The 19,060-nt window shown below is 45.1% G+C and overlaps 1 protein-coding gene across 11 annotated transcripts in view; it reads left to right on the top strand.

Annotated features, from left to right (window-relative positions):
• TNS1 (tensin 1) overlaps positions 1–19,060 on the top strand; it is a 608,338-nt gene that overhangs the window by 523,873 nt on the left and 65,405 nt on the right. For all 11 annotated transcript variants that reach the window (XM_068246095.1, XM_068246100.1, XM_068246098.1 and 8 more), the window contains one exon: positions 10,519–12,240. In XM_068246095.1, coding sequence (XP_068102196.1) covers positions 10,519–12,240 — 1,722 coding nt within the window. The remainder of the gene's footprint in view (positions 1–10,518; positions 12,241–19,060) is intronic.

Below are 19,060 nucleotides of genomic sequence, written 5' to 3'. Positions count from 1 at the left end.
GCTTTAAACTTCCCTCAAGTCCCGGAGTGTGCAGCTCGCAGCATCGGCAGTGTTGGTCATACCTTCAGCACTCCAATGCTGTCTATCCTCTCTTGCCATCTGTTGACTCTTGTGCATGACATACTTCCTGGTTCCTGTATCTCATACAAGAAGTATGCCGTGCATTAGAGCCTGCAGGAGGCGAAGTAGATAGATGGGTATCGCTGGACTCGTGCTATAAGCTATGTCTAGAACTGATGCAGCTTGGGGGCACAGAGAGACAAAAGGGGCACAAAGGCACAAAGGGGGCAAGAGAGACCCAGAGGGGGCACAGAAAGAGACACTGAGGGGACACAGACAAAAGGGGGCACAAAGCGAGACACAGATGGGGACAGAGGCACACAGAGGAGGGGGACAATGCTTGATTTGAAGGAAATTGTGAATCAAATCGAAATCGCGATTTTGGACAGAAATCACTCAATTAAATTTTTTCCTAAAATCGTTTAGACCTTATCATGAGGCGTCACTCTCTTTAGGTAAATATCTTATTTTGTACCCGAGCTTTGGCTCAGGTGATGTTCGTGAAGTCTATGACAATGGACCGTTCTCCGGTAGGTTGTACAGATTTCGTCAGAAGAACGATGGTTCCCGGTCGCGAGCGTTGCGTGCGTACTCCGTGCATGCTGGGATTTGTTTGCATTCTAAAGCTGAAGGCATTTAGCAGAAATCATCCAGCTGAATGCAGTGTTATTGTTACACCGGATTAAGTGTAATGCAATCTATCTATGTGTTTATGGCAGCTCTCTGAGATGTCCGTCAGGGAGGAAAGACAGGAGAATCGTAGCCGTGGGGAAAGGGGATGAGCAGCGTTTTTCCACAACGTCTCGCGAAACCCAAGTGACAAATTCTTAAGCAGCATCTCTCATTCTAACCAAAACATAATGGAGAGATTGCAGAAAGCAGCCATGATTTGCAAGTGGCCCAATCAACCCTGCCAATCAGATGTAATCAGCCTCAGCCAATCAGATGTAATCAACCCCAGCTAATCAGAGCTAATTAACCCCAGCCAATCAGATTTCAGCTTTTATCAGGTTAGGGGTCAAGATGCCCCATGTTCATTGGACGAGCTCCGCCCAGCAGGGTGATGATATAGTGGTGAATGGAATTGCCATGGTTTCATGAAACGCCCTCAATGCTTCCATTATGAGAAACCATTTGTGCAGCACATGAGGCGCCTGAACTGTCAATATCAGCCGTTTCAGCTGACCAAACTACAGCACCAATCTTTGGGATCCTTAAAGGGACTCAAGCAGCCTTTTTTTCTCAATTTTGCCCTGGTTTCTAATAGCTCCCCCCACCCCTGCCCTAATTTGTCCAGGGGAAGGTGTGAAGCTAATAGTGTGACTTCTCTAACTGTTTGAAGTACAGTGTACTATCTCCTATGTTTACAAATTAGCTGCTCTGCTGAGGCAGCCAGCTGACACAGCTGAGATCAAATTACAGTTGTGATTAGTCACAGATGAGGGGGCGTTAGACAGGCTAAACTCTCTTAATACATACAGGGTGCATTTCTCTGTTTTCCTTCTGTCCTGTGCAAGAGTTCAGGTCCACTTTACACCCTCTGTTGTACACACACCCATGTCTTTTCTAGCCCCGGCTACAAGTAATATGAAACATCCCTGTGATTTCTGTGGCACCTCCAGCATTTCTTGACACTTGTTTTGTTAAAATTCAGCTCCGTAATAAATTACAGGGTAGATGTAACATAATTCCCTAATTAGTACTGTTCAGTATATGCAGCAGCCCTTCAGTGGAGGTTCTCAGTGAGAGGGGTTTGGTGGGAGAGGGGTGGGGCTTGGTTGCTCTGTGGGGGGATTGGTGAGAACGGTGGAAAACTCGAGGATTGTACAGCTCGACAGAATGCTGCTAAAGAGGGACTATAGTGAAAATAATGCCATTAAAAGAAAAATGCTTATTTTTTTTTACAATAATAATTTATAGGTTATTCAGTCAGTGTTTGCCCATTGTAAAATCTTTCCTCTCCCTGATTTACATTCTGACATTCATCACATGGTGGTGACCTCTTTAGTTCTTCCAGGTGATCTGTATGGAATGTTCGTTACTGAGAGCTCTATGCACAGTGGGAAATATTGCTTGCTTGGCAGTTAGAAACAGCCGTCATCTCCCACGATGCAAGGAGGTTCACAGACAGGAAACTGTCAGGACTGTGGGCATGACATCACACAATATCATGATGATCTATTTGAAAAAAGGAAAAGATTTCTCCTGGGAAAGGGGGTATTGGCTCCAGATTGGGATGAAGTTCAATTCTTGGTTAAAGTGAACCATAGATGAAAAATGAACAAGATTGTATACGTACCTGGGGCTTCCTCCAGCCCCATCCGCCTGGATCGCTCCCACGCCGCCGTCCTCCGCTGCCCGCAGCTTCGGGAACCGGGTCCCATCACTGACGTCATCGGAGCCAGCCGACGCAGGAGAAGTGCGCCCTCTACGTATCACTCCAGCGGCTGCTGCAGAGATACGCAAACAGCGCACTTATCTTACGCTAGACTGGCTCCGACTGACGTAAGTGGGCGGTCCATGTTCTCGTAGCTGCGGGCAGCGGAGGACGGCGGCGTGGGAGCGATCCAGGCGGATGGGGCTGGAGGAAGCCCCAGGTATGTATAACATCTTGTTCATTTTTCATCTATGGTTCACTTTAAAGTACCTCTTAAAGGGGACCTGAAGTGAGAAGGATACTGTATATAGGCTGACATATTTAAAGTATTAATTTTTAAACAATACTAACTGCCTAGCTGTCCTGCTGATCCTCTGCCTTTAATACTTTTAGCCATAGACCCTGAGCAAGCATGCAGATCAGATGATTCAGACACAAATCTGACACGATTAGCCACATGCTTGTTTCAGGTGTGTGATTCAGACACTACTGATACCAGAATGACCAGCAGGACAGCCAGGCAACTGGTATTGTTTAAAAGGAAATAAACATGGCAGCCTTCATATACTGTACGTCTCGCTCCCGGTTCCCTTTAATGCTTGCATTTGCCTTGATTGTCATTAGCTGGCCTTCCTCTCGCCGCTGAGCTGTCAGGGGGACATTTGATGCCACTTCCCAGTACCAGTTTAGCGGTTATAAGGCAGGAATGTACCCAGGGGTCCTCTCTGGAGGTCTTGGTCTCCTTGGCACCCTGCGGCCCCTAAATGCACAGAATCTGTATTGCTGCACAGAGGAATGCTCCTGCCAGGGCAGCTGCTGTGCACTTACACATCTCTTGAACTATTTTCATGTGCCCCAGGTCTATTTTTACTGAAATTATATTGATCTTGGTGCAGCACGTGACTCCAGAACCCCGGGGGGGGGGGTCAGACCAGAATCCCTCCTCATCCTGCATCTATTTATTATTTATCAAGTTCTCTCTTCTGTTCCGCTAATGGATACTGGTACAGTTCCGAGCTGGCTGGGGGAAATCGCTGGGGAATTATGGTGCAGCAATGCTGGGACTTGTAGTTCTGCAGCTCCTGAAGGTCTGCACTAACTGAATGCAAGACTCAGGATGATAAGTTACAGTAAACAGTGTATAGGAGCAAAGTGGTGGGCAGAGTGGACTCACCAGTGTTTGTTTCTGCACCACAGTTCTCTTCTTGTGCTCCTTGGATTCAGCCAGCGGCAGGTCAGTTAAGTGTGACTGTGTGGTACTAGAAGCAGGATCAGAAGTTGCCAGACTACATTTCCCAGCATCCCTGCATTACAAAGTCGGGAAATGTGTCTACATGAGGCAGAACTTGTCGCGACAGGAAGTAGGTGGTGAGCAATTGTAAGGCTTCAGCCTGTTCACAGGAACTGTATCTATGCACCTATACTAATACTAAGCTATTTACAGTGTGTGATGATCTCTGCTGCCTCTACTATGTACCGTATAAGCTGCTACTCTATGCCTGCAATTATAGTAAACTAGCTGCAGTGTGTGCCAATCCCTGCTGCCTCCAGTGTGTACAACATAAGTGGTTGCTTTGTGCCTGTGCTGATAGTACACTAGCTGCAGTGTGTGGTGATCCCTGCTACCTCCAGTATGTACAGTATAAGGTGTTACTCTGTACCTGTAGTGATAGTGAACTAGCTGCAGTGTGTGGTGATCCCTGCTGCCTCCACTATGTACAGTGTAAGCTGTTACTCTATGCCTGCAATTATAGTAAACTAGCTGAAGTGTGTGCTGATCTCTGCTACCTCCTGTATGTACAGCATAAGTGGTTTCTTTGCACTCTGCTACTTCCTCTATGTATATTATAAGCTGTTACTCTGTGCCTGTACTGATCGTAAACTAGCTGCAGTGTGTACTGATCTCTTCTGCCTCCAGTATGTACAGTATAAGCTGTTACTATATGCCTGTACTGATAGTAAACTAGCTGCAGTGTGTGCTGATCAGTGGTACCCCCAGTATGTACATTATAAGCTGTTACTATGTGCCTGTACTAATAGTAAACTAGCTGCAGTGTGTGCTGTTCTCTGCTACCCCCAGTATGTACAGTATAAGCTGTTACTATGTGCCTGTACTGATAGTAAACTAGCTGTAGTGTGTGCTGATCAGTGGTACCCCCAGTATAAGCTGTTACTCTGTGCCAGTACCTATAGTAACTTAGCTGCAGTATGTGCAGACCCCTGCTACCCCCCAGTATGTGCAGCAGAGATCCCGGTTCTGAACTCTCGGATGGGTTTCTGAGCCAGGAACGTCTTGTCATGTCCTGTTATCTGAGTTCTGCAGCTGTTGCATAAACACAGATAGGACTTGAGGAAACATTTGGCCTGAGCTGCCATTGTTATGAAACAATGTGCAATATCTGTGAGACGCTGTGATATCACCAGATACTCTCCTGCCAGCCAATCACACAGCAGCTATCTACAGCAAGGGGGGGGGGGGATTTAGTTAAAGAAAAGTATTATAAAGATTGTAACTCTTCTGCAGTTATACATAACTCATTTTCAGAGATTTTCTGTACAGTGATATAATCTATTCTGGCCTCACATATATACATTATACACATACACTTTACATTTTACAGCTCAGACAGTGAACTCGACGTAAAAATAAATTGATTGGATAAACAACTGTATCTATCCTCCTACTCCTAAAAATGACATTTTGTTTTAGATACTGTATGGTTCTATATAACGTTTAAACATTTACAAAGTAGATTTAATGTTTTATTGTATCTGGTCAATGGGAGTCTATAAAGTGTCCCAGAGTTAAAATACATGAACGTTTTATCTTTTTTTTATCTATCCCCTGCCCTCAGAAGCTGTTCTCTGCCAGGAAAGTTTTATGACAGTAATACCTTATCAGTGAGAGTTACAGTTCTAATTAGACTAGGTCCCGACTGGAGAGACACTGTCACTTGCATGCCTGAAGATTAACTCTTTCAGGCAGTAAAAGAAAAAAAATGCATCAGAGCCTAGTTATTTGTGTGCTTGGCAATGTTCTTACACATGTCGATCTCATCATGTCACATATCACCTCGGTTACACTTTAAAACGTATCTTTGATACAAGATTGATTGAATTATGCTTGAAAAAGATTTGTAAAACCAAAGTGGTTGTTTTTAGCAAAAAGAAGGAAAACATCAACTACACCAATTCGCTGATCCTCTACTACTCAGTGAACTACAGGTGCCTGCGCACTGCTGGTTACTCTCGAGGCATACCTTATGATAGGCTATCAGTCAGCAGGGAGGCGTGGCCTCAGCTGACAAAGCAATCAGCATCTCCTCTGCATGCCCATGTGACTGTACGGAGCAGTGTTTCAGACTGGGAGTGAGCAAGCAGCTGTCTGTTGCTAAAAAGCTATGAATTGGTGCAACAGGTCCCCCCACTTTTTATTGTGCAAAAACGTTATCATTCTTCAAACATTTGTTTCTATATTATGTATTAAAAAAAAAATAATGTTCTATAAAATAAAAATACATTAAAAACCACACCAAGGACTGAGACCCACTAGAAATAAAAAGAAAAAAATCTCTATTTTTGCACTAAACACAGCAATTTCTGGGAATGGGATTTTGAAACCTGCATTCCCTGGATGTAATCACACCGACAATGCTGCAGGCACAGCAATTGCCATTTTGCTTGTGGAATCGCCTCCATAGACTTGCACTAGACTAGCGCTTTGAGAATCAATGGTGGTTTCTCAAAATCGGAAATTGCAGCTGAAACCGGTAATTTGTCACCCTGTAGTTGAAGAATGGACCTGTTCAGAGCAGGACATCAAACGGCAACCTAGGCAGGTGCCTGGGGCCTAGTACATGTCAAGGGGCCCACCTTCTTTGACCCTTTTGCACCTTAGATTACCAAAAGGTTCAGAAAGGTGGCCACACACGATGCAATAAAATGATCCGATTTTACGGCAATTCGATAAATATGATTGGATCTCCCAAAAAAAACGGATTTCCTGTTGTTGTTGTTTTCGGGGGGGGGGGGGGGGGGGGGGGGGATTTTTATCGATCCGGAATGCTGGAATTTTTTCTTCAATTTTACTAAAGATTGTATGGTATGTGTTAAGGTGGCCACTAACGGTCCAATTTCTAGCGAAAAGTCGTTTGAGCGATCAGAAATTCTGATCGGATTGGTTGTAAATAATCATCGTTGATGTGTACAATCGATTACGAACAATTATAAAAGTAGTCGTCCGATTCAATTTTCATCAAACCAAAATTTGTCTTTTCTTGTTGGTTGCGATACATTGGAAGCATAGATTGGCTCGTTGATGGTGTAGTGGACGATTTTTCTTCCGATCAGAATTATCTGATCGCTTGAACGATTTTGCGCTAGAAATTGGATCGTTAGTGGCACCTTTAGATTGTCAATTGATTAATATACACAACCTTTCAATTTTCTCAGAGTTTCCAATAATGTTTATCATAATTGGGGTAAAATTGAACGTGTGTCGTACATCGGTCATATTTTTGAAATGTTACGCTGGGAATACACCTTGAGATTTTTTTGGCAGATAGATGGTTCAATAGATAATTTCCGACAGGTCCGATCCGATTTTCGTTCGTTTTTTCTGATCAATTTCTCATAGAAGTGAATGGATAATGATCGAAAAATCAATCGGACAGTAAATCTGCAGTAAAATCTCATTGTGTATTCCCAGCATGCCCCCTGGTATGGTGACTCCTCCCCCTGCAATGTGTACACAGGGGCGCTGGCAGTGCCTGGGTATTTGGGCCGCCTGTTTTGGTGCCATGAAGTTCTTCTCACCTCCACCCTGTAAGCAGAGTGTGAGTCAGACGGCCTCAGCTTCTCAGTGGGTATAAATATATCCAGACTGTGACAGTAAACTCTGGGGAGAGGGGTGTGGCGGGGCCCTGAGTCACTGCAAAGGACATGGAGTGCTGGCTCCGCCCTCTGCTGCACCGGGCATCGCTGGTAGCCACATATGTCTGGGGTACATCCAACAGTAGACGAGTCACAGATCTGCCACAGGATGACAGCTCAGCAGTGTTCTGTGTATAGCAGGGACCCCCTTCATGCCGTCTGCTCCATTCCCTGTCACTGCCCTCTGTTTGTGTTTCTCCACCTCTCTCTCTGGCTTCCTCCTCTTCTACCTGCCTCTCTACCCTCCCCCCCCCCCCCCCTACCTGCCTCTCCTCACCACCCCAACCCCCTTTATCTTTTTTTCCCCTCTTTTTTTTTGTTTTTTGCCTTTCTATCATCCGACTCCCTTCTCTCACCCTCCTCTCTCTCCTCCAATTCCCTTCTCTCACCCCCCTCTCTCTCCTCCAATTCCCTTCTCTCACCCCCCTCTCTCTCCTCCAATTCCCTTCTCTCACCCTCTCTCTTGCTTCCAATCCCCTTCTCTCACCCTCTCTCTTGCCTCCAATCCCCTTCTCTCACCCTCTCTCCTCCAATTCCCTTCTCTCACCCTCTCTCCTCCAATTCCCTTCTTTCACCCTCTCTCCTCCAATTCCCTTCTCTCACCCTCTCTCCTCCAATTCCCTTCTCTCACCCTCTCTCCTCCAATTCCCTTCTCTCACCCTCTCTCCTCCAATTCCCTTTTCTCACCCTCTCTCCTCCAATTCCCTTTTCCCACCCCCCTCTCTCTCCTCCAATTCCCTTCTCTCATCCTCCTCTCTCTCCTCCAATTCCCATCTCTCACCCCCCCCCCCCTCTCTCTTCTCTAGTTCCCTTCTCTCACCCCCCTCTCTCTCACCTCCAATTCTCTTCTCTCACCCCCCCCCCCCTTCCTCTCTCTCCTCCAAGCCCTTGTCCCACCCCACCAATCTCCTCTCACCCTCTTTCCTCCAATCCCCTTCTCTCACACCTCTCTCTCCTCCAATTCCATTCTCTCTCCCGTCTCTCTTGCTTTCTCTCTCTTTTTTTTTAATCATTCTCTTCTCTAGTCCCCTTCTCTCACCCCCCTCTATCTCCTCTCACTTCTAAGATACTCTTGTTTTGTCATCTCTGTTCCGTGTCTCTCTTTTCTCTCCTTCCCTTTCTCCCTCTCTTGCTCTCTCTCCTCACTCTTGCTTTCTCTATTTCCCTTTCTAATAAAGAAAGGGGCGGGGAATCAGTATTTGGACTGCCATCAGTAAGTCAGGGTTAAGTATATTATTGGTTCATAACTAAAAAAAAAAAAAAGTTTATATGAAACATCAGCACGTTTGTGTGAGATCCCTTCTCAACTTATGTCTCTCATTATCCTGGAATACGGGGTGGGGAAAATGAGGCAATGGGATGAGATGTTTATGGTAAAAAAAATTCACACTGCTGCTAATAAACAGCAGCTGAACTCTTATCAGATAACCAGATACAGACAACACTGTGTAATCTGACAAACCTGCTAAAAAGTTAATCATTCTGTCCAGCCAGTCCTGTGATGCAGATGATTCCGTAGAGGCCAGGAAGGCTGCACAGCCTGCAACCCGGCATCAGTTTTCACCTGGACACTCACACTCTACGTAAAGGGAACCTTAACTAAGAGGGATATGGATGTTCCCCTTTTAAAAAAAAAACACCAGTTGCCTGGCAGGCCTGCTGATCTCTGTGTCTGCAGTAGTGGCTGAATCACACACCTGAAACAAGCATGCAGCTAATCCAGTCTGACTTCAGTCAGAGCACCTGATCTGCATGCTTGTTCAGGGGCTGTGGCTGAAAGTATTAGAGACACAGGATCAGCAGGAGAGTCAGGTAACTTGTATTATTTTAAAAGGAAAAATCCATATCCTTCTCAGTTTAGGTTCCCTTTAATACAGACAGATCAGGACATGCTGATTGGACAGAGGAGGTCAGCAGCACCCTAATGAGTCTTTGTGGATTTATATAGCACCAACATATTACGCAGCGCTGTACGATAAGTCATATTTTATCGGACACATCCGGGCACCCAAATTTCCCTGTATTGCCGCTAATCGCTGCTTTTTACATTGCCGCCTATCGTGGCACCCTTGTTACCAGGGTGGTTAATCCTCCTAACATTTGTATAGCGCGTTTCTCCTCTTGGACTCAAAAGCATTTAAGAGCTGCAGCCACTGAGACGTGCTCAAGAGACCACCCAGCAGTGTTAGGTACACCCCATACCACTTTTCTGTTAGATTTACCTGCCAGATTTTTTCCCAACATCTTGGAAAAAAAATCTATCTGGCAGGTAAATCGAACAGAAAATTGTATGGTGTGTACCTAGCATTAGGGAGTCTTGCCGAAGGACTTCTTATCGAACAGGTACTGACCCTAGCCAGGATTCAAGCCCTGGTCTCATAGAGCCCTTAACCAGTACACTATCCAGCCACTGGTTCTGGTGCTCTTTTTTTCTGCTTCAAACTGTTCCTTGAGATGTTCCTGAAAGATAGATTTTCAATCAAGAAGCCTTATATGACCTCTTAAGTTCAAGAAAAACATCATTTTATCATCTGAGTTCCAGATCAATATGTGTTCTGAACCCCTCCTTTTTACAAACAAGTTAATGTTTCCAATTATGTGTTACTGGATAGCCAATCTGCAATACCCCCCAAAAATTAAATAAACTAACTTGTTCCACAGAGGCGTCTCTGTAGATAACAGCCCATCGCTGCGTGAGTCATGCTGCTGTTTGTGGAGATAGCTGATAATTGATCGCCATATGTTTGTATACCTCGTTCCAAGGCGCCATTACCCCGTGCATTAAAACAAGCTGTTGTTGTGGTGGCAAGCTAATATCGAGAGGCTAAAGTGCTTGGATCGGGGACAAGGTCCTGTGGGATTGAAGTGATGGCGTTTAAATTAAGAATTCTATTAGATTTACGGGCTGATCTTTGTTTTGATAAGGACATTTAATGCCTTTGCCGTGAGATAAGAATTGATGTTGGAACTGAAGCTGAGGTCCCGGTGGTTTCAGATGGGAGCCTTTTTGGCTCTCGTCGGTTCCTCAGGATGTTACAAGAGCTTTTAAGCAAACCAAACTGTAGACGTGTAGATTTTAATGTGCTGCCATGTTGGCATCTATCAACGTAATAAAGCAGTAACGATTTTTTTTCTTCTTTTATCTGCAGAGGTCGGACACACGCAAGGTCCTCTAGATGGAAGTTTGTACGCTAAAGTCAAGAAGAAAGACTCGACCAATGGGAGCACGAGCACAGTAAATGCCGGCGTCATCCCTCTGTCTGCTGCTCCCAATCACATTGAACACACCTTGTCGGTGAGCAGCGATTCAGGCAATTCCACCGCCTCCACCAAAACCGACAAAACCGATGAGCAGGTGGCCAATGCGGCCTCCAACCAAGGGTTGACGCCAGAAGAGAAGCAAGAACTCGAAAGGCTTCTCAGCGGCTTCGGACTAGACACTGACCCGCAGATGCACAACCTAAACCCGGGAACTACTGTTGCAGGAGCTATGTTGCATGTGGTCCCAGCACAGGTTCACGTCAATGGAGACAGCCTGTCCCCCCCAGCTGAACGGGAGACCGATATCTTGGATGATGACTTGCCCAACCATGACGGACATAGTGTTGGCAGCTTGGGAACACTGTCATCCTTTGACGGTACACCCAATATAAGTGAGGCTGGCTATCAGGAGAGCTCTCCTATGAGCGTGACCTTAACCAATGGGCCAACAACCCTTAATGGTATAGATAAGCTACATAAACATAGTTATCCTACGAAGGAAACAATGATCAATGGTGTGTATCCTTACAACAACCAGAACATCATAAAAAACACAACAGTTCCAGATCTCGGCAGTCAGATGAGGCCTTCTGTATCTGCCCAAGATAGTCTGTCATCCTATCAAGTCAACCAGCCAGCCCTGTCCAGTTGGGGACAATCTCCTTCAGCCACAATGACACAAAAGCACTTATATTATTATGACCCGAATGGGATGTACCGGTCTCAGTCTTTCACTGCTACGGAACCGACAAACTACGACCCTGGCCCACTGATGCCCCAAGCGCCAGCCCGAAGTGTAAGTAGCAGGGAGGCTGTCCAACGGGGTCTTAACTCTTGGCAACAGGGTGGAAGTCGCCCACCATCCCGTCAGCAAGACACTCCAACGGACATTCAGTTCATCAGCCCGAGTCCGCAACCAAGCACTTTTCAGACTGTTTCCCAAAGCCACAGTATCCCTGAATTCCCCAACATGGCCTCACAGAATGAAATTGAGCAGTCGATTGAAGCACTTAACATGCTAATGTTGGACCTTGATCCTTCATTTTCGCAAATGCACAAGTCCCAGAGCGTACCTGTTGCTTCAAGAGAGGACAGATCAATGCCGGTTGTGGGATCGCAGTCTGCCCAACCTGCTTTGGCATCATATGGCTATCAGTCCTCCCAGGTGGCACCTGAAAGACCAAGCCATACCTATGCCGTCACTCCAACTGGCTCCCTTCCTACACAGTCCTACAGCCAGCCTTATATACCTGTCGAGCAAGGTCCAAGATCCTACTCTTCTGGAGTACATGAACCATCGCGACCGGTGGAGATGGCCAGGCCACTGAATGAATACCGGGAGCCCTACACCACTACTGGATCTTATTCTCCATATGGCTATCAAACCCAGCAACCTCAGCCCACCTTGGTTAGAAGTTGCAGTTACGGGACACCCACTAGCGCCTCTAATCTTCCACCGTTGTCTGCTTTCATGCATAGCAGCCCTCAGCTGCCTTCTGTAACCTCACCGGTCCTCACACCTGTCAACGCCCAACCACCGCAACCCATCAGAGATCCTCCAGAAGATGACAACTATAACCTGGAAGGACTTGTTGCTCAGAGAGTTGCAGGTAAGGAATATCTTTCTTAACAAGTAGAGACCAGATGCTATTAAAATGCCTACATGTAGAATTTTAGAATTAGTATTACCTAACCGAAGATATCATTTTTGGTCTTTTTTTCCCATCTTTTTGCTATGTTTTAAGTACCATACTTCTTGTTTACTTATCAAGCAGTTTGTTTACAGCTTTTATTTTATACAACGGACTTGTTTAAATGTGCAACCTGTGAAAGTATCAGAAACCAGTAATGAGAAATTAACTCCTGCCTTTGCTGATTTACTTCTACTAGTAAACTGACAGATGGGAGCATACTGGTTTACAGTACAATATTGCCGGACAGTGCTTCTGCCACAGGTTGGCCACCCCTTATGCACAGCTGGTTGGTATATTTCGAATGGTAACCCTTTATTTTGGCTCTCACTTGTCCTTACACAAACCCTACACATCATTTATTTCTAGTAACCGTCCACATTTGTATTTAAACATTGTTATGGTTACTGCATGCCCAAGATAAATATTTGCTTGGTCGGTATACAGAACTAGTCATTACAGACGGAGCTTGGAATCCATTGACCACAGGCAGAGTGGGGCCAACCTCAGATTCCCCCCTCCCTGTCACTGGACTCCTCTCCTGCTGGTGGAACACATGAGTGTGCTGTGTCCATAAATTATCTTCCACAAAGGTTCTACCTCCACAGTTCTCACACGAGTGTTCTCCTGACTGTGTACCGTCTTAAAACACCACCCTACCTCCACAGTTCTCACACGAGTGTTCTCCTGACTGTGTAGCGTCTTAAAACACCACCCTACCCCCACAGTTCTCACACGAGTGTTCTCCTGACTGTGTACCGTCTTAAAACACCACCCTACCTCCACGGTTCTCACACAAGTGTTTTCCTGACTGTGTAGCGTCTTAAAACACCACCCTACCTCCGCAGTTCTCACACGAGTGTTCTCCTGACTGTGTACCGTCTTAAAACACCACCCTACCTCCACAGTTCTCACACGAGTGTTCTCCTGACTGTGTACCGTCTTAAAACACCACCCTACCTCCACAGTTCTCACACGAGTGTTCTCCGGACTGTGTACTGCCTTAAAACACCACCCTACCTCCGCAGTTCTCACACGAGTGTTCTCCTGACTGTGTACCGTCTTAAAACACCACCCTACCTCCGCAGTTCTCACACGAGTGTTCTCCTGACTGTGTACCGTCTTAAAACACCACCCTACCTCCGCAGTTCTCACACGAGTGTTCTCCTGACTGTGTACCATCTTAAAACACCACCTACTTCCGCAGTTCTCACACGAGTGTTCTCCTGACTGTGTATCGTCTTAAAACACCACCTACCTCCGCAGTTCTCACACAAGTGTTCTCCTGACTGTGCATCATCTTAAAACACCACCCTACCTCCGCAGTTCTCACACGAGTGTTCTCCGGACTGCATATCGTCTTAAGACACCACCCTACCTCCGCAGTTCTCACACGAGTGTTCTCCTGACCGTGTACCGTCTTAAAACACCACCCTACCTCCGCAGTTCTCACACGAGTGTTCTCCTGACTGTGTACCGTCTTAAAACACCACCTTACCTCCGCAGTTCTCACACGAGTGTTCTCCTGACTGTGTATCATCTTAAAACACCACCCTACCTCCGCAGTTCTCACACGAGTGTTCTCCTGACTGTGTACCGTCTTAAAACACCACCCTACCTCCGCAGTTCTCACACGAGTGTTCTCCTGACTGTGTACCATCTTAAAACACCACCTACTTCCGCAGTTCTCACACGAGTGTTCTCCTGACTGTGTATCGTCTTAAAACACCACCTACCTCCGCAGTTCTCACACAAGTGTTCTCCTGACTGTGCATCATCTTAAAACACCACCCTACCTCCGCAGTTCTCACACAAGTGTTCTCCTGACTGTGTATCGTCTTAAAAAACAACACCCTACCTCCGCAGTTGTACAACGTTAAGAGGAAATCATCCTGCAATATGTTAAGCAGTAAGCTTTGTAGGCATACAACGAGATGATCATCTTTGAAGGTCATATTACTTCTAACATATCTAAAGGCCTGAACACACGCTCAACCAAACCACCTGATTGTCGTCTGGCTTTGGTCTGTTGGAAGACAATCAGGTGTGTGTACACCGTTCACTGTTCTGATATCGTGCAGTTGGCCACGTGTGTTCAATCGACGTACATGTTTTGAATTCGGCCATGTCCTGCAGTCAGTCGTTTTGCTTGTGCGCACAGTATGTTAATGAGTTGGGCGGTCACTTGGTTGGTGCTTGAAAAATGCAAGTCGTGTAAACGGTTTACTGTGGTAATCGATCATGTCACGTCGTGGTGTTGGTTGTGCACTTTGTTGTACGTGTGTATGAGCCTTCAGAGAATCTGTCCGCTGATCTTTCAAAAAGTGTTGCCAGGTTGAGCTTAAAGGCTGGAGAAGTGGAGATTTGTTTAGTATAAATATTATACCGTTGTCCTATCGAATGGTTATGAGTGTTGCTGAATTTTCGTTCGGTTTTAATAAAAAAAGTTTCCTTAGGTTTTGCATAACAAACTTTCAACAATAAACAATTTTCAAAGAAAAATAACAACAAAGAATATGTGATTGGTTGATGGAAATAGACTGGTTCCCTTTCTGAGGTTTGGTTGAGGCCCACTTAATGTCCACTGGACACAAAATGAAAGCAAAGCAAACATTTCCGGTTCCTTCATAGGTGCTGCTGTTTATGTATAACAACTAAATAAGCAAGACAAAAGTAATGCAAAGTTACGCACTGGTAAGGGAGGGTTCTGTGTGAGAATAGTGTTAGGTGAAGTTGTTATACAATATCAGTATTATTTACTGATGGCTAATCCAGCCAACCGTAAAGGACAACTGAAGTGAGAGGGATATTGAGGCTGCCATATTTATTACCTTCAAACAATACCAGTTGCCTTTCAGCCCTGCTGATCTATTTGGCTGCAGTAGTGTCTGAATAACACCAGAAACAAGCATGCAGCTAGTCTTGTCAGATCTGACAATAATGTCAGAAACACCTGATCTGCTGCATGCTTGTTCAGGGTCTGTGGCTAAAAGTATTAGAGGCAGAGGATCAGCAGGACAGCCAGGCAACTGGTATTGCTTAAAGAGACAATGAAGCGGAAAAAAAAATGTTATAATGAATTGTATGTGTAGTACAGATAATTAATCGAACATCATTATATAACTTTTTTTTTTTTTAATAATATTGCATCATTCTGTCCCACTTGTAGTATACAAACCACACACTGTATTCTAAACTATGAAACAGAGCAGACCCAATGACCCTTTGAACTCCCCTGCAGTAAAACCTTATCTGAAGCTGTCTCATTGTTTCTTTGATGTATGAGTGCTTCAGAAAATAGGACTGTCTCCGACCCAAGTTTGGTCGGCGAGATCAGAGCAGCTGTTTTGCATAGATAAATGAAGTTTCTTAAAGAGGACCTGTAACTTCAAAATGGTCCCCAGGGGTACTTACCTCGGAAGGGGGAAGCCTCTGGATGCTAGCGAAGCTTCCTCCGTCCTCCTCCATCCCACGGTGGCAGCGATAGGCCCCCGAAACCACAGCCGACAAGGAAAGTCGGCTGTGGGGCAGACGCAGTAGTGCCTGCAATATTTACCTTCCCCAGGTCCAGTGCAGGCGCAGTAGAACGGAATCGGTTATATTCGCCTGACCCAGAGCGGAGAGCCGATACCGCGCCTACACTGGAGCCTGGAAGGTAAATATTTACATGGCCGCCGTATAGGGACAGCTAGCGCTGCCACCGTGGGATGGAAGAGGACCGGGAAGCCTCGATAGGATCCTGAGGTGTAAAGTTACAGGTCCTCTTTAACTCTTCCTGTACTGGAAACAATATGAGACTCTGTTCTTTGCTACTATTGCTCTATTTCTTAGCTGTACTATTTTCACTTCAGATTCCCTTTAAAAGGAATTAAATATGTCAGCCCCCTTATCCCTCTCACTTCAGGTGGCCTTTAAAGAATCCTTTTATATATCACGCATCTCCGTTAGTATTTTGTCCCTCCTGTGTGTTTGGCCGCAGGTTAGACATGACAGCCCAGCGACTCCGTGACAGCCAAGCAGAGGCAGCAGGCGGCAAAATGGCGGACGGCGGTGACCAATATAGACCGTACAGTAATGGGCTGCTCACTGTACAATTCCCCTCATTCGGTATGCAAGGAATCCAATAGGTCAGCAGCAGTTTTTAGTCTCTATGAAGCGAGGAGGGGGGCGACTTTTCAGCCGCTGTATTTAGCCGTGGCCACATGCTTTCTGCGCTAGGAAGCCATGAAGATATATATACATCCGCCCAAAATGAAACGCTGACATACGATACAGCGGTGTCCGTTACAGGATAACAAATATAACTGTCTAACATTGTCATTAGGGTCACCATTAAAGAGAACCTGTTCTGTGGGCATTTTACACTAACCAGCATAATGGAATCACAGGAAGCAGTATGGTGCTCACACACCTCTGAATGTGAAGCGGACCTGAACTCAGAACTTTCTCTCGGCTCTAAAAGTTAAAGCGGAATATAACCCAGCATTTCAACTTTGCTCTAAAACATTATGCACAGCATATTATATGCAACCAGCATTTTTTTTTACTAGACCAGCATTGGAAGGGTTACACACAGAGCTTTAAAGATCCATGGATAGAAATGCTGCCGCAGCCGAAGTTTAGATAGATACATTTAAAGAGACACTGAAGCGGAAAAAAAAATATGATATTATGATTTTGTATGTGTAGTACAGCTAAGAAATAAAACATTAAGATCAGATACATCAGTGTAATTGTTTCCAGTACAGGAAGAGTTAAGAAACTCCAGTTGTTATCTCTATGCAAACAAGCCATTAAGCTCTCCGACTAAGTTAGTCCTGGAGAGGGCTGTTATCTGACTTTTATTATCTCAACTGTAAGTAAACTGTTTACTTTTTCTCTGCTAGAGGAGAGGTTATTACTTCATAGACTGCTCTGAAAGACTCATTTTGAATGCTGAGTGTTGTGTAATCTGCACATATTATAGAATGATGCAATGTTGGAAAAAACAGTATATACCTGAAAATAAAAGTATGAGAATATTTTCTTTGCTGCTAATCTTCTAGTAATTATTCATAGTACACAACCAATTCACGATATCATATTTTTTTTTTTTCGCTTCAGTGTCTCTTTAAGTAAACACAGTGTAACAAGTGGTGAATGTTACACACTCTCTGGCTGTCCTCCAGCTCCTGCACAGTCAGAGAGAGTGAGTCACATTCCTTGTTACATTGTGTTTACTTAAATGTATCTATCTAAACTTCGGCTGTGGCAGCATTTCTATCCATGGAACTTTAAAGCTCTGTGTGTAACTCTTCCAATGCTGGACTAGTAAAAAATAAATGCTGGTTGCATATAACATGCTCTACATAATGTTTTAGAGCAAAGTTGAAATGCAGGGTTGTATTCCGCTGTAAGCAAGAGCATAATAACGTTTAAAGAAAAACATTTATCTGTTAAAGCTGATAGAAATCCTGCAATACATCTGCAGTGTTTCTACTTTCTGCTTTCATGGAAGCAGACATAGGGTTAACATCATGTGTTAACAAATCAGCTGGTCTGCTGAGGCAGCCAGCTGACACAGCTATGGACACAGCTAACACAGCTACAGGACCAAATTACAGATGTGATTAGTCGGGGAATTAGACAGGCTAAACTCTCTAAATACACACAGGATGCATTTATCTATGTTTTCCTTCTGTCCTGTGCAAGAGCTCAGGTCCCCTTTAACCTTGTCCCAGCATCCTCTGCTCACTAGGATGGTATTAAATACAGAGTATAACATGATGTATCAACCCCTTTAATCTGTTAAATCTAAAGGTGGCCATACATCCATGGCTGGATTTCAGACAAGGCCACAAAGGCCATAGCCTAGGGCACCATGAAAGTAAGGGGCGGTCTGTGGGCAGCAAGGTGGCAGTAGCAGTTAGCCTTCCAAACATTGACCCTGTTACACAGAGTTTGCACATAGTGATGGGCGTCTACCAACAGCCGGATCTGTCACTCAGGGGCTGAAGGGGCAGCAAACGTGCACTAAGAATGATTTCTGAGCTACCTTTTATTTACCGAATGTGCCGCTCGCCAAGAAGCTTACAATCTAATCCCTGCCATCATGTTCATGCCCTATTTCTTGCAACCATGTGGGGGCGCAAATGTGGCAATAGGGCTCAGACACTCGGTGGGGATGGTGTGACAGGTAAAGTATAACTGCACAGGCATGGGGGGAGGGGGACATAAAGCATTAGGTGGCCGGGGGCAAGGTGGCGGAGATCACCAAAATATTTCTTGCTGAAATCGATCGGGGATCGGCCTGCGGTTTATGGCGGCCAGCAGATCTCTCTCCAATCAGTTTCGATTAGAGAAACATCAGTCTATTGTTTGATAGTTGCCAAAATCGCTAAATGTATGGTCTAAGTTGACACCAGCAGCTAGTACATTATTTTCCACTTAAAGCGGACCTAAACTCTTACACAGCAGAGAAGGAAAATACAGGTAGTTGCTGAGAAATTGACTCTGTGTGTTTAGAGAAATCAGCCTGTGTAATTAGCTGATATCAGCAAGTGTAAATCAAGGCTGTCAGTTGTGACTGAACTGTGCCCAGGTGTGCCCTTGTTCTGTGCTGATACGTAAACACTGGAAGTTAACCCTTTCTGTGCTCCCAGGAATTCCAAGTCGTAACACACCGGAGATTTATTGTAGGAGTAGACGTTGTAACAAAGAAATGTTTTTCTTTAAAGGTTATTATGCTTTTGCGTATCTT

The sequence above is a fragment of the Hyperolius riggenbachi genome, chromosome 7 (genome assembly GCF_040937935.1).
Source record: "Hyperolius riggenbachi isolate aHypRig1 chromosome 7, aHypRig1.pri, whole genome shotgun sequence".
Taxonomy (NCBI): Eukaryota; Metazoa; Chordata; class Amphibia; order Anura; family Hyperoliidae; genus Hyperolius; species Hyperolius riggenbachi.
This window is presented reverse-complemented; position numbering and strand designations above follow the sequence as displayed.